This window comes from Agelaius tricolor, unplaced genomic scaffold (genome assembly GCF_023055355.1).
Source record: "Agelaius tricolor isolate 1412-34295 unplaced genomic scaffold, bAgeTri1.0.p SCAF_8, whole genome shotgun sequence".
NCBI classification, from domain to species: domain Eukaryota; kingdom Metazoa; phylum Chordata; class Aves; order Passeriformes; family Icteridae; genus Agelaius; species Agelaius tricolor.
Genome location: NW_027269268.1, coordinates 38,126,268 through 38,149,554, shown reverse-complemented (window position 1 = coordinate 38,149,554; position 23,287 = coordinate 38,126,268). Strand labels below are relative to the sequence as shown.

The window sequence follows — 23,287 nt, the reverse complement described above, 5'->3', positions numbered from 1 at the left end:
TTAATGGTATGGAGATGTCCTAAAAATTACAGAAAGTGGTGTAATTGTTTACACAACTGTGAAAATTGAGTGACTCTTGTGATCCTTTTCAAGGATCTTCAGGGCTATAAATACATGAAGAGCTTTTAGCTTTTCTTTTGGGCTGAGTGCTCAATTGCAGGCATTTCTACAAAAGTAGTTATGACAGACAGCATGATATTGGCCAAAGCATAAACCCCTTGAACTACAGTAAGTGGCAGTGACTTATTTGGATTGTTACAAACAGCTTCATTTTTATTTTAAAACCTGGCAGCTGATAAATATTTTCTTGCCTGGATCTGCAAGCATAGCTTGCTAATTTCAGTGTTAGAGGGAAGAGTGTTTTGGAGCTCGTTCTTAATAAAGATCAGTGAGTGGTGGTTTTATAAACATAAGCTTTTGTAAGAAGTGAACTTAATGGTAGTAATTACAAAAAATCTCTAAAAGCTATTATAACACAAACAGTTCAAGTTCTAGAATTACAGAGGAGAGATGAGATAATCTTGTAGAGAGAAAGTTGTAGGAAATAACTTCTGTGTTGCTAATGTCATTTGCATAAAGAGAACAACTTTTACTGTGTATTTTGTACAGAAACTTGTCTGATTAGACTGTCAGATGTTCCTAAGTGACGCTGTGTGGCATACAGTCATATTCACTTGGAATATGAAGTCTGTCATTACCCTAAAAGAAACACTTGTTTAGCTGATTCTACACATGCATTATCTCTAGTTAAGAGTTATGTCTTGCAATTCATTTTTGTCTTTTGCTGAACCACATTTCCAAGTTTGGTTCTAATTCAAAGTAAGGCTTAAAGTTCCCTGTTGTGAGTGTGTGATTGGTTATGACTTTTCTTTTGATCTGTTTCTTGAGGGAGGAGAAGTTTTCAGTTATATTTCTAGAGTTTTTAAACTGGACTACTACTTTCTTCAGTCATGGAATGTTGATGTTAAAATAAGCGAGTGGAGATGCAGACAGACAAAGGTTTCAGTATATCTGGCAAAGCAATATGATCTCGTTGTTTCTCTCCACTCTCCTGTGTGCATTATCTCTTTTTCCTTGTTGCTAATGCTTGACTGTATACCTCCTTAGGACAGAGATAGTTTCTTTGTTCTATGTTCAAAGAGAATGAAAAGATCAGGTGCTAGGATAGAAATAATAAAAAAAATAAATTGTTTATTGTTCAAGGCTACTGAAACAGTAGTTGTGTTTTGTGTACTTTAGCACTGCTCCTTGGCTATTAAGATGCTTATTGCTTCCTTTGCTTTGGAAAACAAGAGTTTTCTATTGCATAGTGTTTTATTTCTTTCAGGTGAATCTGAAAAGATTAATCCTCATTTGTATGTTTATGTATATTATGGACAGTGAAATTGTCCATAATGTGTCTGAAATCCTTGGTAGCCATATGTTATCGCTGTTATACTCTATCCAAAATAGTTAATTTTAGGGTCAAATCTGAGTTTTCTTTATCTTTTGGGATTGTACTATAGTGTAGATGGAGTATAAAAACAGAAATAGCATACTCTGTGGTGTTCTGTTGCATGTCTGATCTTATGCTCATTTTGTCTGTCCTCATAATTTTTTTTTTCTCTCTTTTCCAGGTTATATACATCTCCAAAGAAGAAAAAAAATCCACTGCAAAAAAGTGTCAGTCCATTAGTTTGGTGCAGACAGGTATTGGATTACCCAAGTCCTGATGTTGAATGTGCTAAGAAGTCACTGATCCACAAGCTGGAACAAACAATGTCAGGTGAGTTTGTGCACACTGAAACCACTGGGTTGTATGTATTTATCCTGAAACAGCATCAAAATTAGCTAATGGTTGTGAGATAAAACATCTATCAATTACTTGTGTCTAAAGCTGTCATTTTGGTTTATAAAGTCATCAATTCTACTCATTTTACTCATATGAATGAAATTAAAAAAGGCATTAGATCATGAGTCATGATTTCAGAGTTTTTTAATACCTGCATAGTTTGGTCTGATGTTTTCAGGAAAAGCCAATGGTTTTAACTCAAAAAGTTTTCTCATCTTTTTTTTTTTTTTAAATAGAAGCCTGTATTAAGATATCATAATTGTTAGGTGTTTGTCAGTATGTTAGCATGAAACTTGATTTTCTGCTAGATTATCTATTTTACTTCATCTAAAGAAATGGAGGGTTATGTTTTTGAATACTTTTGGGAGATGATAATGATTTCTTCTCCTCACATCCCCAGTAACTTGAGATCTAGTTACATCAAATTTTAAAAAAATCCAGAGTTTGATTCTTCCTTAATACTAATTAGTTGCTCCTATTCAAAACTGGAGAGTGTTTGACCCTGTGAGAATGAAAGTCTGCATTCTCCATCCTTCTATTACCAGACTTTTTTATGTCAAACCAGCAGCAAAATGCTGAAGGTCTGGTTAGAATTTTCTGTCCACTGGTTTCTTGCTTTGTTTTGTTTCTTTGTTGGAACCTATTTTTTTTAAATTATGCTGAGAAAACTTACTTTCTTGTTATTAATAGCTAGTCTCCTCCTGTTGCCTCTTTTTGTAGTCTGCTGCTGCTACATGTTAAACTTTTAGCTTCATGAATTAGCAGAATAGTTGGACTTGAGCTAAGAGTGTATAAACACACAGTTCCAGGAGTGGTTCCAGCAGCCACCTCCTTTCCATGGTTATATGTAAACTTCGTGCTGAATTTATTTGGCTGTAACTTCTTTCCTGTCCTTGTATTGTTTTTTGGAGCAATTCAGTCTTTATTCTGGTTTGTACTAAAACTGTTCTTAATAAAATTTGAATCCATTCTTTATTCTTAGGAAAATCATGGGCATAGTAGTGGAAGTGTCTTCAGTACGAGTCACCCTACATATTTCCCTATTTCTTGTGCTTTTTTATGCTGCCTGGACAATTGTCTATTAAAAATTTACCTCAACAGTTAACATGATATATGACTTAGATACAGGCAAAGACGGAGATTGTGAACAACAAAAAGCACCCACATCACAGGGATTTATGAAGGATGATACAGGTTTGGGAATCTGAATACTACTGAGTATTTATGAATGGATAGCAGTTGATTGACATAATTCTGTTTGTGGTTTAACTTCTTTCAGAATTAAGTAGAAGTCTTCCGGAAATACCACTAATTCTGCTACCCACAGGGTATCTTTAAAAATTCACAGCTGAAGCAGAATGGCAGGAAACTTCTCTGTGAAATAGATATATTTGAAAGTTTTAACATTCCAATGATGTATTTTCTATTTTTTTTGTTTTCCCCTAGATCTGTGAATCTGCTTCTGGCAGTGATACTTGTAAGAATAACACAATTTGTAATAATAATTGGTGGAAATACTAATGGGGCACATGCTGCTTGGAGCAGATTGCATGTAAAAATGAATTTTCAACAAAACAGAAAATTATTTTTCAGAGCAACCAGCCTCCTTTAAGAATAAGGGTAGCAGGGAGTTCCACTGGAGAAGACAAGTAGTGTTTCTTGTAACTTTGTGTGTATTTCCTATTCTAAACTTCAGGAGTGTCGTGTAACTTGCATTTTGCATAGTACTTGTACCTCATGGACCCATCACTTAAACTGTTACTAGCTACTGGTTCAGTTCATAGATTCTGGTTCCAGTCTCCATGGAAAAGGCTTTTCAACATCTGTAACTTTCTTCCCTGAATCTTTGCTGATGCTTCTTTTGCATTGACTCTCTTATTCTTCTTTTGCATTTACTCTTTTTACATTGTTAGTTCCTGTTGTTAGGTCTTTCTAATATCTTAGGTCTATGTTAGGTCTATCTAATATCAGACTTAATATCTTTTTCCTCTTTTTCAGTCTCAAATGCCCTCTTGTATATCTTATTTTCTTCTTCCATCATATTTTTCATTGCATGACAATCAAGGAGGGAAGAATAACATGGAGCTCTCAGCTCCATGCTACTGCTAGCAGTTACTGATGCACAATGCCTTGTCAGCAGTCAGGTTTACCATTGCAGAGCAAGTCATGCTCAGTGTTGGAAGTGTGTTCAGACTAAAGGGAACTTTAGATATATTCTGTACTCAATTTTTCCTATTTTCTATAGCAAAAGAGAAATTCATTACCATTTCAGCAGAAACATAACTAAAAGGAATTAAATGCTGCATACTGTTTCTGTATTTTAAAAAAGATAAAATAAACTTGCTGATTATCAGCCCTCCCTTCTGGTGTTTTGAAAGCTAATGTGTAATCTTTTGTGAGCTAGTGTTTAATATTGGGATCATTTTAATTATAAAATGATTATCTGTCTTGCTAGTTTTGTCTGACACTCCTAATAAAGACCATATCTCTATTTGTAAAAATAGCAATGTCTTCCTGAGTCACAAAAATCCCTGTTGGAAAACCTTTAGGAATTCTGGTCCAGAAAATGGATTTGAATCCAGATTTTCTTTGTCTTGGAAAATCTACTGTGCTGATGAAGATTCACATTAGCTACCTTGAGAACTACTGTGTGTATCAAGTCTCACCACATACAGGAGCAAACTTTTTACATGTAGCACAGTCCTGCTAAGTTTCATCCAAAAAAAAAAAAAAACCTGTGTATGATCAAATACTTTGTATCATTATGGATGTATACAAAGAGCCTGTTTTGAAGACTATACAGTAGTAGAATTGTTTTCTAATGTGTGGTTAATATTTTAAATTACTTGTCTGTGTAATAAATACAAAAGAAAGAACTGTTGTGCAGACTTACATCTTAGGGATTTTTAATGACTTTTTCGGCAAGAGATGAAAAGTAGATTTTTTTTTTTTTGGTATGAGAACAAAGATTCAATTGGAATAGATGCTTTGGGGTTCCCTTTGTGAATGCTAGAAGTTGATATCAAAGGCCTCATCATAATCATCCAGATCAGAGTGAGTTGTAATTACTGGCTTTGTTTACTGAGCTTTGTAATCAAATGGAGGTTTTCCCTTCTGACACTCAAAATAAACTGAAAATACCTCATGAATACTTGCTAGAATTTCGTGAAGTCACAACTTGCTGAAATGAACACATATTGTTTAAGACTTGCAGTGAAAGCTGAAATATAAACCTTTCATCCTTCATCTCTAACTGTCTTTTCATTCTAACTAAAACACTGGTAATATTAACTGGTTTAGAAAGGATCTTTACATGAGATGTGATTTTAGGAATTTGCTGCAAAGTCAGCTTTAATTTCTGCTGCTTTTGCCTCTGTATTCTGCTATTGGCTAGGTTGGATGTTATGTTTTTTTGGGGGCACTCTTAAAAACTGATTAAGTGATGCAATACAGTTAAAATCAGTTAAAATAATATATTTTTAAACTTAAATCTACTTTAGTAGGTCAGATAATAGTGCGGCCCCACCAGTGTTTGCACTGGACAACTGAGGATGTAGTGACCAAGAGCAAAGGGGAGAAACTGAATCTTTGCTGGGCTTGGCTGCTGAAAGCAGCATTTCATGCAACTGTAGTCTGTTTTGGCGTCTAATGTCAAATTAACAATGATTATTAGTGAGGAAATTTGGGTTCTTTTCCTTTTTTTTTTCCTGTCCACTGCTATCAGTAGCCTAATACTTACTGCACTCATTGAAGTCCCTTTTCACTAAGAGAAATGTCACACAATATTTTTTAATTGCTACTTTCAGCAGCTGGGTGAGCTGCAACTAAATCTAATCTGGATTTACATAACATCAAGTTGGCTTTTCTAGCTTTTTCTTCTTAACATTTTGCAATTTAATTTGTCCTTATATACATTTCTGCATTAATATACTTCCAGCAGTGAAGGAACTGATTTGTAGCAAAAGTGTCTAAATATCTTTTGGATCCCACTACCTCTGTAGCTGAAATTCCATTTTCTGTTACATTTAAAATGTAAACTTTTGAACAAAATAGTCAAGTAACTAAACAAATAATATACCCGACAACCAGCGGAATTTCAGTATCATACTGTTCACCACTGTTAATGTTCACCAGTGTTTAAAATTAATCTGAAAATTCTTCAACATTGAAACATTTACAACAAATGGCAGAGGAAAGTACCAAATTTAGATCTTATATTGCATATGAGATTGAAGCCTATGGTCAAAAAATCCCAAGTTATTAGAACAGAAGTTTAACAGTAGGAGATAGTCCATTGATTGTCAATTAGTCTGGTACGTTCTGGTACCCGCAAATCTATACAGAAGCGTTTGCCTTACTTAGTGGCTTTTGATTTTAGCATATGCTTAGGGAAGTTTTGTAGGTGATACTGCTTAGTTGTGTGATGCCAAACTTGGAGTTACTGTTGAAGTATTGTGTGATTCAGACAGGTCTGAGAGTTCTGAGAACATGACTTCCTGGTGTGCTCTGCTTTCTATGTAGTTGTGTATGGGGTGTGTGTTAGTGTAACTGAGTTACTACTGCCTTCCTGCTTCCCAGCACACCTACACTGGACATCTCAAAGACATCAGCTGTAGTGATCTTAGATCTGACTTCTGAAAAGAAAACACTTGTAACTATCTTGTCTTGCCCTCTTCTGCCACTCCTTTCACATTATGGTTATACCTAGGGGTGAAGAAAGCAGTGGAAAAACTTTCTGGTGACTGAAGTTTTCTACTTGAATTGCATACTAATTAAATCACACTGAAGACACAATATAGTATTGTATTTGTTTTTCATTGATTCATTCAGTATAATTCATCACTTTTCCCCTCCTTCCTGCAGCTCTCAAGAGACAGAGTTTGTACAGCAGCCCTTTCAGTGCGGTCAGTTACGCGAGCTCCTACAGTCCAAATACCGGCAGCCCCTACAGCAGTGGCTTCAACTCTCCCTCCTCAACACCAGTGAAATCTGCTTTAGTGAAACAGCTCATACCTCCTGGTACCTCAGGTAAGGCACTGTGTGTCTGGTCTTTTCCTTTCTTCCTCCTCTTCTTTCACAAATATGCTCAGATAGACAACATTTGCATCGAACTAGAGTAAGAAAGACTCCAGAACTTTCCAGCATCTTGTAGGATGTGTGCATCACACATTTTAAGCTTTTGAGGAAGGGATTTTTGCGTACTCTCTGGCATGAGAAACATGTAAAATGTTTTCTTTGGGTGTCTGTGACCCAAAAATTACTGATATATGTGATTAGCAGTTAGACCAAAACACCTGAGATCATTCTGTAGAGTTCCAAGTGGCTTCTGGAACTGACCCTGTAATTGACAGGGGTGTAAGTTCCATAGTAGCTGTTCAAAGGTTAGTTGTGAAGTTTTTTCAACTATCCTATTGTTTACTAATTGAAACATTTGGTATGCAGTGTATCCAGCAATACCTCTGCGATGTGAACAATATAATATAAGGAAGAAGCATACATTCCAATTAAGCATTCCATGAGCCTTTGTAGCCATCAGTGTAAGCATTAACTTCTGGCAATGTTTTCTGCTTTTATTCTGCTCTGTAGACACTTTCTTTGCATGAAAAAAATTGGTGCCTGGAACGTTTCTCTACTCTGAAGTCAGGCTGTTGTGTTATTGTATATAATTTAAGTTAGCTTACAGGAAAGATGAAAAAACGTTGCATTGACAATCCAGCTATCACTAGTTCACTGGACTTTTACAGAAGCCTGCACTGCATGAGAGCCATTACCCAGTTTTTATCTTGGTAGCTCTGCTCTGCATTGTGTGCTACAATGACATGTCTGCCTGAGGGACAGAGATGTAACAGGCAATGGGAAGGCAGAAGGCAGCGAACAGGGAGAGTTTCTCCTTGTTGTACTTTCCATGTTACAGTTTAGCAAAGGTGTGTTTGTGAAACAGGTAGTATTTTCAGATAAAGTCTATTTTAAGCATTCTAAACTGAATCAATATTCATTGGATCAGCAAAAATGTTATTGTTAAGAAAGATCCAAACTGACATTTTACAAGGTATATACAGAGGTGAGAATGAAAGCAGAGATGGAACCAGGTATCCAGTTGCTTTTTTTGTAGAGCTGTGCAAACTTCATAGCAGTTGTAACATGCTATGATAGACCAAATTATTTGCCACTAGTCTGTTTTGAGATTATCGCAATGATTTTATAAATTTGCCCATTTTTAGAAGGTAATGGCTATGACCTGCTTTTGTAAGTTACATTTTCAGCCTAGGTTTGCAATAAAATAATCAAATGTGTCAAATGGTTTGTCAGATCAATGTCTCAGTAGCAATTTCTTCAGACTGGTGGTTTTTACTAGGAAAGGAAATGCAGCTTGCCTTTTTTTTAAATTTTTTTTTAGTAACAGCGATTCCTGTTACTTATTTTCCTTCCATAGGTCATCTTAAAATTTCAGGAGACAGAAATCCTCCACTAAGTCCACAGTCTTCTCTGGACAGTGAATTAAGTGCGTCGGAGATGGATGAAGACTCTATCGGGTCTAATTACAAGTTAAATGATGTTACAGATGTGCAAATTTTAGCACGAATGCAGGAAGAAAGTAAGTGGGGTTTTTTTCCTGAAATCAAATAGCGCTGTTGCGTTTTGGTTTTTTTTAATAACTGCAGTAGTAGTTGTTTAGTAAGCATGGAAAAGCAGTATAACTTCTACTATGGATGTACAAATGTAGTTTGCCCAAGAAAGCTGGTTAAGGACTTCAGCCTCCAGGCTAAACAAAGGAAGTTGCTGTGCAGAAGTTTTCTTTAGGAACAATGGACAAGACTTTTGTAAGGTACAGTATTTGCTAAAAGGATGATTGTTTGAATGGACTACTGCTTGCCACCATTCTTCTAAGGAGATTGGTGCCTTCCTGATGTAATCCAGTCTTGTTCACATCAATGCTTAAATCATAATTTAAATAATTGAAATACAAAGTCAATATGGCAAAGAATTATTAAGAAAAGTGCCTATATAGATGTCTGTCTTTAATTATAGCTTTAGTTGAGATTTTTGTCCCTCCGAATTTGCAGTGGTAATAATTTCAGATGTCTAACTAGGTGGTCTCGAGACTATTTTATTGTGTGTCCTTACCAGTGAAAAAAACTAAAACCAAATGCCTAATATATGTACTTTTTAATAAACTATAGACGTGTATTACTCTAATGTATAACATACAGAAATATACACAAAAATATAATTTAAAAAAGTATGAGATAAAGACAAGATAAATGCTGTTTTAAAAATATCAGTTGTTCAGAATTTTCTTGCTTTATGCCAGTGGATTGGTTTGTATATCCCCAGAGGTGTGGGCACCACACTTCAGAGATCACTGATCTAACACCTCCAGTTTCTCTAGTGTTGCTTTTATGGTTAGATTCACTAACACATTGCAAGAGACATTTCACTGTGGTTGCTGTAATTGTTGTAGGATGTTACTTGATACCAAAATTATGATGTAGCCTGCGTTGCTAGTTGCAGCCTGAGAGAGGAGATGAACATGTACATACACAATACACCTATACTGGTGATTGCTTTACTAGGAAAAGGAATGAGCTCACCTGATTCAAGTCATTATTAGCTGGTCAATAACTTTTTGGTACTGATTGGAATTTATTTAATGCCTCCAATAAAAGGAGTTAAGGTGAGCCAAATCTGAGTTTGAGAACTGTGCAGATATCTGTGTGCAGAGTCTCTAGTTGGAACCATTTGTGGGCTGGAAGCAAGTAAACAATGCTCTTGTTGTTGCCAGGCCTGCGGCAAGAGTATGCAGCCACGGCATCTCGGCGTAGTTCTGGCTCCTCCTGCAATTCCACGCGGCGAGGCACGTTCAGCGACCAGGAGCTTGATGCACAGAGCTTAGAAGATGAGGAGGATGGCACACATCACACAGTGCACCCTGCTGTCAGCAGGTTCTCACCATCACCTCGCAGTTCTCCCTGGCCTTCACCAAAACAATCCCCAAGAAACTCGCCTCGCTCCCGATCACCTGCTCGAAGCATAGAGTACAGCAGAGTGTCACCGCAGCCCATGATCAGCCGCTTGCAGCAGCCTCGTCTTTCCCTTCAAGGCCATCCTACAGACTTGCAGACTAGTAATGTCAAAAGTGAAGGTAAAAAACTGTTTGAAGTTCATTACACGAGTAGTTGCGTAGTTTCTGTATAAAGGAGTTTTGTCAGTGTGCAGTCCTAAAATTATGTGCCTGTGTAACATTGTGGTTTGATCTCTGAATTGCTGAAGAAAACGCAGCACAAGCAAAGCTTAAGTTCTGCTGGGGCACCCTTACAGTCAGATGAGTTGATAGGCTTATATTTATTTTAGATGTTATCCACTATGTTATATTCATAGTGACCAAGGTCTATATTTGGCAGGCAAATGCACTAAAAGGAAGCAGGGAAGCTCATTTACTAATAGAGTTAGGCCTTGCAGATGACAGAACAAAATGCAGAGGAAAGTAACTGTGGTCAGATAAGAGTAACATGGTGATTTATGCATGCCTGTAGCCTGTGAGCCAGCTGAATGCTTTCTTCTGGTTGCACAGGACTCTGAAACTTTTCAATCATGAACATAGTCTTAAAAATATTAGTACTTAACTCATGCATTTGTTGGATATTTTAGATATCTCAAAGCTGTGAAAACTGCTGCGTAATAAATAAAGTTTGGAGTAAATTCAATAGAGTTATACTATATTGGCATAGAACAAAATAATATAATCCTGATACAACTTTTCTTCTTGAATGTACTTTTTCCTAGTAGCCATCTAGCAGAAACTCCTTCTACTGGGATGAAATTTTGCAAGCAGGTTCCCATTTCAACAAATGTATTTTTTATCCAGCAAGTAAGATTTTAAATTTAGAAAGAATGTACATTTAAATATTAAGAATTCCCCTTACTAGTAATAGTGGTTTGAGGAAATTTTAGGTATCTAGGAAAATGTGCAACACAAAAGCAAATCAATTATATTGTAACTTAATCGAGAATTCCTTTCCTTTACAATTATATTGTAACTTAATCGAGAATTTCTTAAAATGAAAGTCTTAATATGTGCTAGATGAGCTGCAGTAAAAATATCCTATGAGAGGAATGGTACCAAAAGCTAGTATCCCACATACCAGAGGGATCAAAATAGAGTATGTGATCATGTGTTTCTGAAACACTTTGAAGGAGTTATCTTGCAGTGGTTTTTGTGCAGTTGAGTGTTGCTTGGATATTCAGAATTGATACAGCAGCAGCCAAAAAAAGTGGTTCAGGTTTGCTCTTTTGTTTCATTTTTTTTTAATATTATTTGTCTAGAATGATTGGAGGGACATTTGGTTGATATGGTTCAACAATGTACCAAGTGCAGTACAAAGGAATGCAAACTGCTAAGTGAAGAAAGTACATTTATTGGAATAATTCAGCCAATGAAGACTTAGTTTTGTTTTCACCTTTAGTGCTTGTGCATTGTAACCTACTTCTTCCCTGCATCCCTCTGCAGAATCAGGTTGGCCACTCATCCTGTCAAGGCCTCTTCAGTCTTCTGTCCAAAGTATGTCATCAACCCAGCTCTGCATGGGTTGGAGATACACAGAATGTCATTAGACTTGAGAAGTACTTAATGACATCTTTTCATATTCTGTGAACAGTGGTACAAATATTAGAAGGCCTCTGACGTATCAGCATTAGCTGAGTAGATAAGTCAAGTCATATGTGAAAGATGAAGCATAACTGGACACTTAAATAATGCTGTGTATGAAGAGGTCCTTACCAAGTGGGACTCTGTTATTTGTTGTATAATGGACTGATATGGGACAAGGCAGTCTCAAAAATTCACTCAAACATCTATGTTGTTTTTACTCTTCAGGCAAGCATTTTGTTACAAATAACCTTGTAGGTAAATAATTTGAAAACTGTGCAAAACTGCAAATTAGGTTTGTCTGTTCAGCTTTGATAATACTACCATAAAACCCAGAGAATCACAATCCAGATATGTTTCAATTTCAAAACACAATATGCTTGACTGTTTTCACCATAGGTGAGAAATAGACATTCTTACTCTTTAGATACATATTTTGTATGTGATAGAAGAAGTAATGTAGCAAAATACACTTTTAAATTGTAGTTTTATATGGCTAACACTTTGTTTCACTTACATTTGGGGCTCAGCCACAGGTTCACAACCTGACCTTTGTCCAGCATCAGACTACACATTGTGTCTTTGTATTATTTCATACAGAAAAGCTAAGGCGTAGTCTTCCAAACTTGTCCAGGACTTCCAACATCCAAGCAGAGTCTGTGAAAAACAGCAGAAGTGACTCAAATTTCCAAGTGCCAAATGGAGGAATACCTCGCATTCAACCTCAAGCCTCAGCCAGTAAGTACCTTTAGTAGTAGTTCAGTGTGAATTTCAGAGTTAAGTGATGGTATTCAGCTGTCTTTTCCCAGTCTCAGGGCAAAGCAGAACATTGCATGCCACACTAGAGATGCTAATCTTGATTTGTAATCAGATTTTGGTGAATCTGTTTTTATGGTTCGCAAAATAGTCGAAGTCTGGTTTCTTATTAAGGTGTCATTCATAGTTTCCCAGAAGTATATGTAGAAGTAATATGAAGAATTATAAGTACAGTATTTGGGCATGTCCAAAGCTTTTCTTTCTAGGCTAGATGATGTTTATTGCTTTTTTTAACTAGTGAAACATGACCTGAAAGTGTTAATTTCAGTTTAGCCCTTTAAGTTAACTCATGTCTGCAGTTCTGCAGTTTGTTTCTTTCTTTCTTTTTTTTTTTTTTTTTTCCTGGGCATATGGGTTATATATCCAGTTGGCAATTTTATTTACTTTAAGTGTTAGTTACTTCCTAAAAAAGGTTTGGATGAACCTGTGTCTCATAAAACATATTAGCCCATTGCTGGACTCCCATTGCTTTCCTAGTTTCTCCAAAAGTTAACTGCTGATATGAAAATACTGCTATTCTCACAAATCTCTTGAAAATGGTGACCTTAAAGAAGCCAAAGCAAATGAAAATTAAATATTCAGTGTTTCTTTATATGTCAATATTGCCAGTTCCTGTTGTTTAAATGTTTCCTGACCATTTCTTTTAAAACAAGTTTCTGAATTTAATAACCTTGTGTGACATTTTCAAGGAAAGAACACATTATGAATATTTTTATGCGAAGAGCTTTGAACTGTAAAAATTCTGTGATAAAGGTTCATCAGTAAACTAAATATTTGGAAATGTAAAAATAATGTTTGTGAATTTAACTAGGGGTATTTTACCTATAGAACAGTGAAGCCATAGTGGCATACCTAGTTGGTTGTCTTAAAACTTTCAAAACAATGTGTTAAAGCTACCAAGTACAGTTAAATACAGCATAAGGAATAGAGACCAAGCCAAAGACTCCAAGGTTTCCATCTTTGTACAGACTCAGAGCAGATGTAAGGATTCTGTGGACAGTCAGTCCCAGGTGTGTGATACTGCAGTAGACAGAAGTTAGTGTGACTTTACCATTATTCATATAAGTTACTCCAGCATCCTTCCACCTTGGCCCTCTTCTTCCACCTTTGGCAGACACTCAGAAGGTGGGATTTCAAGCTAAAAGGACATTTGTGTAGTTCAAATGCACAACTGTTACCTGTTTGGCAGCCTTATCAAAGTATAAAGCACTCAGAGCAGTTGGGCAGCTGGTCTACAGCTGTGTTATTTCAGTGATAGGAAGAATTATCAAAATGAGCTGAAATAAATTTAATGAAAAAATATTTTTAGTAAAAATCTCTACAGATTTCATTTGGTGCTTTAGAATTGAGTGAACTGGAAAGGGAAGAGCATAGAGAGCAACTTAGCTAGAAGGCTATTTCCAGAATTAAAAGTATATTCATGGTTAAACTTTCTGGAAAGATCAGACAACAGAAGACTCAGTATTCAATATTTAGTCAGTTACTTCATTGCAGGAACCAAAGTGGTCTGATTGTGTTTATATTTCATTTTTTCAACTTGTGGATGCATTAAGAATTACTTAGGTAAATTTGCTTTTCTTTCATAGACAATTTCCCCAAATGTGAACCACTCTAGACCAACTTACATTTAAATGTAAGTTAAATATCATTAATAAAGGCCAGATTTCTAGCTTTTACAGTTTCCCTGCTCTTACAGATGTTTGTCAGAGTCTTGCTATTGACAATCGTAAAACGGTTTGTGTGTGAAGTCGATGAGTAAGTATCTTTGCTTAGTCCGGATTAAAAAATTTTCTGCAAAACTGTACATTGTATAAAGATTTCCAGAATTGTGTCCTTTTATTGTATACTTTTTGTTTTATTGGTTTTATATTTTGTCACTTTGCACAAAGCACTGTTAAATTGCAGCAAATTTTTGTTTTCCCTTGGCAATGATTTCTGGGTCTTGGGATTTGAAGCTTCCTCATACAGCTGCTAGTCTTGCATGAGCTTACCTTTGCGAGGATGCTGGCTTGCCACCCGAGGTCACTACTTTGCTCCTTGTCAAAGATTTGCGGTTCATAATTTACTTGCACATTTGCTGTGGCTGCAATACTGAACTTGCTATGGTTGCTATGGCATTCAAAAAATGAGCTAGGAATCCAGTAAGTTTCTGAAATGACAATTCCTCTTACAGTTTTATAGCCAAATTGTATTTGCTTGCTTACAGAAGAGAGGGAAGACACATGTGATGTGTTTAGAGGTACAACTGTAAACATGAAAACATAGGCCTTTTAACTTTTAGCTGCAGTGGGGTGAACAATCCAAATTGGTTTTGAAGAGAGACTGAATTAAGTAGCAATTTTAACAATTTGATTCTTCATTTACATCTGATTCTCCGTGCCATTCTGCAGAAAGTACATGAAAGCTAGTAAATAGTTCACCTTAAAGCACTAGAAGATATGGTAATATGTGTGTTCCCCAAGGAATAGGTATTGTCTAAAGTGTTAGTGATGGGAAATCTCTGTGTTTGGGTCCTGTACCACATAGATAGTACAAAGCTCTAGAAATGGTAGGGTGACTTCCACGTGGGAGCTACCTGCTTTTGAATTCTGTGTGATGCTTTTGTACTTAGTGGCACTATGAGCACATGGATGCTTTTAAAAAGAGCTAAATACAAAACTTTCTCAAGCTGTAGATTCAAACTATCAGTAAAGTGACTGGTCTGCTTGCCAAGATCCAACTGCTTGGCATGTTCAGAGTAAAAGGAGGAAGAGTAAGTTTTGAAGAGACCAAGTAGTCCAGTTAGTTGATCAGAAGTAAATGTAACTAGATGAGTTCAGCACGCAGCACTGTGACCGGGAATGTCACAGCACACAGAGAGCACTTCAAGAGCAGCAAGTGGTGTGGATAAACATGCATTGGGCGCTTATCTCAAACTGCATGTTTGCTCAGCATTGCTCAGATTGTACTGCCTAAGCTCTGTTCAGTGTTTCAGTGCACAGAAATGTTTTGCTATTGAGTGTCTATTTCCTAGAGTCTCCATTGAGAAGGAAGGAATTTGATATATCCGTATTTAAAAATCCTTTCCATATCATCCCATCTCTCTGACTTGCAAGAAGTGTGAATAATGATGGGGGAAGAAAGTGCCATGTGCAGTAACATATTGAAATCTGAGTGGATTAGGACAAAACAAATTCAAAATATGAAGAAAGAAGCTTTTCTTCATTTTGTGTGGTATAACAAAAACAGTGATTCTGTAGAAAATATTTAATAAAGTGGAATACTTGAGGACTGAAGCAGTCTGCCTAGTGGTCTGCCTCAGTAAATTTCTAGGAATTGTGCTCATATTTAGAGACCATACTGTACTTAATTGGCTGTTCACATGTATGCTTTAAAAAAAGTTTCTAGGAAGACCATGTGCCAGTTGAGTAAGAATTACATATTGCCACAGGCTATTTTGCATTAGATTCTAGTTGGTAGAAGGAATAATGTTTTTATTACAAGTAGGCACAGGCAGAATTTTACTGTTTATGAACAATCTAATTCCTTTTTGCTGTTTGTTGAACATGACAGTTTTAGTTAGTTATTAAGACTAAATTGAGTAGCCTGCCTAGTCATAATTTCAGCATGATGTTAAAACATATGATGAATTTTTTATAGTTCATAAAATACTGTGTATTTTGCACTGACTGAAGTATAGGAGAGGTGATAGTAATCATTATATGCTATCAAAAGGATTAACTAATATTAGGATTCAAATTATTCCCCCCCACCTTCTTTATAGTGATATTCAGTAATTGGTGATGGGATATTATTCCTTACTCAGGGTCAGGATCTTTTTGCACAGCTGTTCCCCCATCTTTCTTCCTTCTCACTATGGAAATAAGCCTTGCTAGTGCAATCAGTTTTATGCTGCTATAAAACTTCATACGCTGAGATAAGCAGAGATGTTTATTCATACATTATCATTTTATGAAGTCTCTGTGTAGTCAAAGCTTTATTTCATTGACTACTTTCCTCCTTCTCCCCCTTAAATGTGCTGTGATGGAAATAGGCTGAGTCAGTGCATTCCTTCTGGCAATAAGTAATTCTCTCCATGCCAAGATTCTGCAGCTCTCGGAATATTGGCTTCTCTCTTGGTAACTGGTAGGTAGTGAGGTCATTTCAAGGCAGCACCAGCCCTTGAGTGTTACTAGACAAAAGGCAGGATGAGGGAGAAAAGGAGCAATAAAAACCAATTTCCATCATGCTGGGTACATGCTGGCAGTTGATAAATCATAGTGTTAAGTCTTCATTTTAAGCTTAAGTCCTCTTGCATACCTTTTGAAGAGGAGAGAAAAAAGACATCTCTCAAGAAGGCTTAAGTCTCCATAACTGAAGAATACAATTTGTTTATATGATGATCATATTAGACAAAGATTTATGCTTTTGTATAGTATTAGAATATTTTTTTGAAAACACTTCTAAAATTAAAAATTTAGTCTTGCTAGGTCAAATACAACAGTTTAATTTTCATCTGTATCTAATCTTGCTCTCATATTGCTGTAGCATGTTTGCTAGGTGGCTTGTTCTCCCTTTGGTGTTTTAATTTTTGTTTTGCATTTCTGGGCTTTTTGCCCTGCAAGAAGCTTTACTCTTACCAAATCTGCGCATTTTGCACTGCAAAATTTCTGACACACTCCTCTGCAACTCTTTGCCATTAAGAGCAAGCACCATTCACAAAACTCCATCACTTCCAGAGTCATAACAGCTTTTTGAGTGTTTTACTCACAGTTTCTTGATGCTTCACAAGTGGATACAATTCTGAAATTCCCAGTGAATTTAGTTTTCTTATCTTCTTAGACAAATATAACACTTCTTGTCTTTCAACAGCTCTGCAAAGGCAGAAAAATTTGCCTCGTGCTGCCTTCAAAACCAAACAGTTTCTTCAAACTCCATCTACAAAAGGAGGTAATTAACTTACAACCTCTTATCAAGCTCCAGCAAATCTCAGATAATGGTTCGCCTGCATTAAATCTCACATGTTCTAGATTAATAAACTTGCTCTTGCAATTACTGTAGAGATTAACCAAGTGGTCCTTGCTGTATGAAAGTTAACTTCTTGGTCTAAATATTGAAAATAAACTCTGTGTTATATAGGAGTTTAATTTTGAGATAAAAATCCAAGGAACAGTGACTTTCTAACATTAATCAGGAAATGGGGATTAGAAAAGTGGACTCCTAAATACATATTCACTAGGGCTGCATTTGTATAGGAATTCTTTAAATGGCAAAATACAGTTTTTAAAACAGAAGTTGTAAAAATACTCATACAATCCTTTGTGCTGGGAACAAAAGCTAACAAATTTATCTTGAGAAGATGAGTGTAGGCTATCAACTTATTTTGCATGTATTTGTGCTTTCTCTTTTCCTCTCAAAACCAGAAGGTTAATCCCAACACAGATGAATTAAGGTTTGTTGACTCAAGGAATTAGAGACTCTTGTATATAATATTCCAGTTTGCTAATGGTTGAACTTGACTTTTTTTTTAATACAATGAAATATCGAGTCTCTAATACAATTAGACAGTTTTATCTGATTTTTAATCAGCTCTGGCAGCCTTGTATGTGACACTGCCTCAATTTCACAGTTAAGGTAAACAATGATTTTGGTTTTAAGCATAGTTGGTCTGTTGTCTATTACAATCAAGATCTCAATTTAAAATTCATACTACACTTGAGACTAATTCATAAGCTTGTAGATGCTAGAATCCTTAGAGTGTTGTGAGAGTCACTGGTGCAGACATGAGGGGCTGACAGAATGTACGTGTTTATCTTGGGGCTTTAACAATGCCAACTCCTTAGAGTCATCTTCATACCATGCAGAAAGTTTTAGCAGAGTATGAGGCCTGTGAAACAGATTCACATGTCTTAAGAGGAAGTCTTCTAACAGTTTTCATACTTCGTACCAGATAAAGTTCTCACAGTGTTCTGCATTGCTATTCCTCTGCAGAGCTTTCTTTGCTTTCTTTCCAGTTGGCCATGCCCTCCTCTGGCTGTCTGGAACACTTATTAGGTCAGTGGCCTGGTCTGAGCCTGTAGGAATGTACAGAAAATCAGCTTTTCTTTGAGTTTATATAATTTGTAAAAATTTATTAAACCTTAGAGAATGAGGAACAGAGCACATTGCGCTGCCAGTTATATATTCCAGTTTATAGCTGTTGTCATTCCTTACTGCAAATGAGGACCCTTTCAGTTACTTGCTTTGTCTTTTTCAGTTATTTGCTATTTTATAGTCCTTAATGTGTTGGTTTTCTTTCTTCTGATCTGAGATCCTCATGAGTATAGAAGTATTTAATAGTAATGAAGCAGAGAAATTAACAGCTGAGCAACAATTGATTTTACCTTCTTAAAATACTGTTCATTACATAGCTTGACACCTTTCACACACATGTTGGCTTTTTTTTACCACTTTGTGGTAACATCTCCCCAGCACCTTCTCTTCTCCAGGCTGAAGACCTCCACCTCTCTCCAGATAGAGGAGAGATACTCATCCATGCTCTGTACCTGCTCCAACAGGTCCACATCTTTCCTGTACTGAGATGACAGATCAGTTTACTGATTCCAATAGTTATACCTCATCTGTTCTTTCATATTGGGGTGATTCATCTCATCATAATGGTTGTGGTTTAAAAACTGCATTAGAATTTAATCTGTTTTCAAGTTGGTGTGCAGCAGCTGGCCTTGGAGTGCAAGCCAAATAAGTTTGCAGCTTCACAGCACCCTACTTTGCCACATGGAGATCTCGTGCTCCCTGCCCACAATCCAGGACAGAGTCCAGAGAGGGTAGGACATCTAAATATCATAACTGCACCATGCCTTTTAATTTTTTTCTTTTTTTTCTTTTTCTTTTTTTTTTTGGCTGCCAGATGTTTTAATTGTAGCTGTTTCTAGTTTACTTTATAAGGAGAGACTGAGTTGTGTAAAGTTATTAAGCACTACACTTACATGTTTACATGTTTTTGTTGAACATGGATCAGCTAAATACTATACATGGTTATGCAGTTACCAAATAGTCTGTGAGGCAGTACCTCAGTCTTTGTGATCCTGTCTTACAGATAGACCAGACTGACTATAATGAATATCAAAAACTGCTCTGAGACCAAATTCTTTATCTGTAGAACAGAACTATTAGGCAGTTTGCCAGACTGCATCATGTGGGCTGCTCTGGAAGACAATTCATTCCTTTATGCACAAGAATGAATATAGCTCTCAGCAATGTCTGCAATGCTGTGCTGACAGGAAATGTTTTATGAATTGACAGCTCAAGTTAGCAGCATGGTAAAATATGGCCAGCAGAAGGTTAAAGAGGATGGAGAAGAGTAATTTACTGGATCCTTACTTCTGGGAATGCTGGAAGCTTACTTCTGTTGCAACTTTTTGTTGCTTGTATTCTTTACCTAAAAACCTTTTCCCTGTTGTGCCTGTAAGAGGCCTGAAGCTGTATTCAGTTTTTATACACTGGCATTGCTTTGTTGGTAGTTGCTAACATGGTGCTGTGTTTGTGTTCCAAACATTATAATGAGGAGTTCAGTGATAAAAGCTCCCACTATTTGCACTGTAGAGTCACTTGGAAATTCTGCAGATGTGATTGCATCGATGTTAACAGGCGATGTCACGTTTTAAAAACTCACATATAATCTATCTTAGTCCTAGCAGCACTTGGATGCTCTTCTTGTCCAGTCATTCCGTTGGTAATGCTTTCCTTAATCCATACTCTGGCTTCATGCCAGCTTTTATTTTAAGGTTTTTTACTTAATCTCCCTGCCACTTAGCAACTGTCATGTGGTTTTGACCTCTCTGTCACCTTTTCTTGTCAGCTTTTCCCATGAGCGGCTTCATGCTGTGTTTGATATTGCTGTCAGGGGAAAGGTCCCCTTGGGTAATCCAGAAAGAAATCAAATCCAATTCACATCTCTAATGAGGTACATATTAATCTTCCTAGACATCCCCTATAAGAAACAGCTTCAGAATACAATCTCAAAATTACCAGTTCTTATGTACCCCATTTGGGATGCTGCATTCCTGCATTACCTGTTTCCTTTCTCACTCCTCGTGTTCTTACTGGATCTACCTTGAAAATTATAATAAAAGCTGTGTTAAGGACCAGCTTCTTTATGCACAACATCTGTCAAAAACGATGCAACTTTGGTCTCAGTATAAAACAATTATTTAGTAGAGGAAAGTATAGTTAATGCAGATTTACTAGATGTAAACATGCTTTTGTTACGTGATTGATTTGATCATCCTGTGTTGACTCTTACTGACTCACTAATCATTTCGAAAAGCTGGTGAAATTTCATTCCATTACTAAGATGATGAGTTTATTTAAGTATTCTATTCAGTGATAAGTTATGCATAATTTGTAAATATTCCTCATACTTGTGAAGAATTATGCTTAAGGTTTGGCATTATCAAAGGACTGTTGAATATTCTGTCTTATTAACATATCCCAGAAAGGACTGATAACAAAACCTTGCATACTAACTCAGGTACAAAGTACTAGAAACAGGTATTAGTTATACTGATCATTTAGGTAATGTTTGTAAGAAGAGGAAGGCTATAAATTGTTAAGAGTTGTCTGGTTTAAGTTTCATTAAGCAGCACCTTAACCTCTTTGGTGTTGGGGGTTGGCTGATGTCATCCTTAATCCAAACTACAGCATTATACCAGTTGCTAGGAAGAAAATTAACTCTATCCCAGCTGAAATCAGGACAGATAACCCCATCTTTTTTTTTTTTCCATCTGCCAGAAAATGTGGGATGTAACTATATCTTTAGATGAATTCTAACTCAGTGGTTAAACAGAACAGCATTAAAAAAACACCAAGATGCTCTGTGCTCAAAATTTCATCATTGAAGACTAAAATAGCCTTTGAATCTGTTTAAAGCCTGTGTCACACTAGAATACTGTGTTCTTCAACGTGTTCTTTCACAGACGGGAATTAAGTTCACATGTTTCTGAAGCAGTTAAACTTCTTCTTAAGCCTTTTTCTCTATTTCTTTTGACTTAACTGATACAACAGTTATAGCCTGATTAGGATCACTTACAAATCCAAATAAATATTTGTAGTCAGCAAAGAGGGCATTAGAGTTATGATATCAAAAACACATGACAAAGAGGACATCTGAATTCCTGTTTCTCATTGCTGCTTGATTGGCTGTATTCCATTATACATTCCATATTGTTTGTACAATCACATAAAGTAATTTCCAGTTGTTCATTTCAGTAATATTGTAGCACAAGCTGAAAGTGACTTCTGTATTTTGCAGTACCTTCTTCAAGTAAATTCCGCTCGCCCGCGGCACCGTCTCCCTTGGCCCTGCGGCAGCCGGTGAAAGCATTCAGCACCCACGGGCCGGGCTTGGCTGCCTCTCCAGAAGCCGCTCAGCTGACGCACAGCAGTTCTTCACCAGGGCCCCTCGCAGCCCAGAGCTCAGGCTTGCCCAGTCCTGCCAGCAGTATTAACAGTACTACTCTTACCAGACCAGCAGGGATGAGGAGTGGCTTGCCCAGACCCAGTGCCCCTTCCACAGGGGGCATCCCAGTGCCTCGTAGCAAACTTGCACAGCCTGTTCGCAGGTGAGTCTCTGACAGGCAGTCTGAGGTTGAAGTTTTTAAAACTAAATTTGTTCACTGTGTATTTGTGCTGCTGCTTCTTGCAATTGTTATTTTGATCTTAAGGTTTTCAGAACAGAAATGGAGACCTCCATGTGAAGTATTTCCAAAACAGTTTTGAATCCAAACTGAGAGATAAAGGTTCTTTAATGAGAGTGAAAGTAAACGAGTGAAAGTGAAATCAGTAATGGAAGATACTGAACTAAGTAAACAAAATCTTAGTCTGGGCTGATAAGGCAGCAAGAATTTGTCTTCATGTGGTAAAAAGTTACCAAAATACAGCTGGCAAGAGAAAATTCACTTGTGTGAGTCACACATTCTGAAGTCAGAACTGCTTGCCTCCATAACTCAAGCAACAGTACCATGGTGAGAGTAGTTTCTCTCCTTGGGCAGCTGAAAACTTCCAGAAGGAAGATGCACTGAGACATCTATAGCATTTGCTAAACTTAAAATAAAAAGCACTGCAGTTAACCCCCAGGATGAAACAGAATTTTTAGCTTAAACATAACTGTGCTAACACCCAACTATAGACGTTGCTTGATGTGTCTTTTTGAAAACTACTGCAAGAGAGACCGAGTATTAACTGTAAATGTCAGTTTTCACTGAAGGTGTTAAGTAGAAGCTCACATAAGGAAGCAGTCATCCATGAGAAATAAGAATCTCTTTAAACAGAAGGGAAAAACAGTTAGTCTGTAGTACTGTAGAAAAGACAAAATGGTGGTAAATAGCACAGTGGAAAAGTTCTGCTCTGCAGTGAGTGCTAGGCAGGGGAATGACAAGTGACTGTCACAGCACTGACTTTTGTGGTTAAAGCCTGCACTGATCAGCAGTACAGAACTGTGTGTAATAAAAAGCAATTGTTTTGCTAGGAGTTTGCTAATAGTAGTGAAGTGCGGTTGTCCAAATCACAGCTTATAGAAAAGTGTTTCCCTTACTAAACTTTTTTAAAACTGACTTTATAAAAATTTTTTTTTAAAGTTTGCATGTATAGGGCAAAGGGAAATAGACCCAGCTTGCACCAGAGGAGTTTTAGATTGGGTATCAGGGGAGATCTCTTCACCGAAAGGGTTCTCAAACATTGGAACAGCTGGCCAGGGAAGTGGTGGAGTTATCATCCCTGGAGATATCTAAAAGATGTGTAGATGTGGCATTTTGAGACATGGTCTTGTGGTGGCCTTGGCAGTGCTGAGTTAATGGTAGGACGTGATGATCTTACAGGTCATTTCCAGCCTAAACAATTCCATGGCTCTATAATGCAGACTCTATACACAATGCAATAATCAAGTTTCTAGGAATGTCAGATTTTGATGTAAGCAAAATGCTATATTCTAAACAAGGATTTGCCTGTTTATATACATC

General features: G+C 36.8%; 1 protein-coding gene and 1 long non-coding RNA gene across 7 annotated transcripts in view; one reads left to right on the top strand and one right to left on the bottom strand.

Moving 5' to 3' along the window:
- SLAIN2 (SLAIN motif family member 2) overlaps window positions 1-23,287 on the top strand; it is a 34,436-nt gene that overhangs the window by 8,187 nt on the left and 2,962 nt on the right. The window contains exons 2-9 of one of the 5 annotated variants that reach the window (XM_071432433.1): window positions 1,617-1,765; window positions 6,695-6,859; window positions 8,265-8,426; window positions 9,615-9,974; window positions 12,078-12,215; window positions 17,145-17,222; window positions 18,975-19,096; window positions 21,583-21,783. In XM_071432433.1, the coding sequence (XP_071288534.1) occupies window positions 1,617-1,765; window positions 6,695-6,859; window positions 8,265-8,426; window positions 9,615-9,974; window positions 12,078-12,215; window positions 17,145-17,222; window positions 18,975-19,096; window positions 21,583-21,648 (1,240 nt within the window). In that variant the 3' untranslated portion in view covers window positions 21,649-21,783. Of the gene's footprint in view, window positions 1-1,616; window positions 1,766-6,694; window positions 6,860-8,264; window positions 8,427-9,614; window positions 9,975-12,077; window positions 12,216-13,989; window positions 14,049-17,144; window positions 17,223-18,974; window positions 19,097-21,582; window positions 21,893-23,287 lie in introns of those variants that run through there. The other 4 variants (XM_071432431.1, XM_071432434.1, XM_071432435.1 and 1 more) reach the window with 4 other exon arrangements.
- Window positions 11,228-23,287, bottom strand: part of LOC139592473 (uncharacterized) — a 30,736-nt gene continuing 18,676 nt past the window's right edge. Inside the window, exons 3-5 of one of the 2 annotated variants that reach the window (XR_011680008.1) lie at window positions 18,220-18,346; window positions 11,995-17,210; window positions 11,228-11,477 (exon numbers count right to left, since the gene is read on the bottom strand). This is a non-coding gene — a long non-coding RNA (uncharacterized lncRNA). The remainder of the gene's footprint in view (window positions 11,478-11,994; window positions 17,211-18,219; window positions 18,347-23,287) is intronic. The other variant, XR_011680007.1, reaches the window with a different exon arrangement.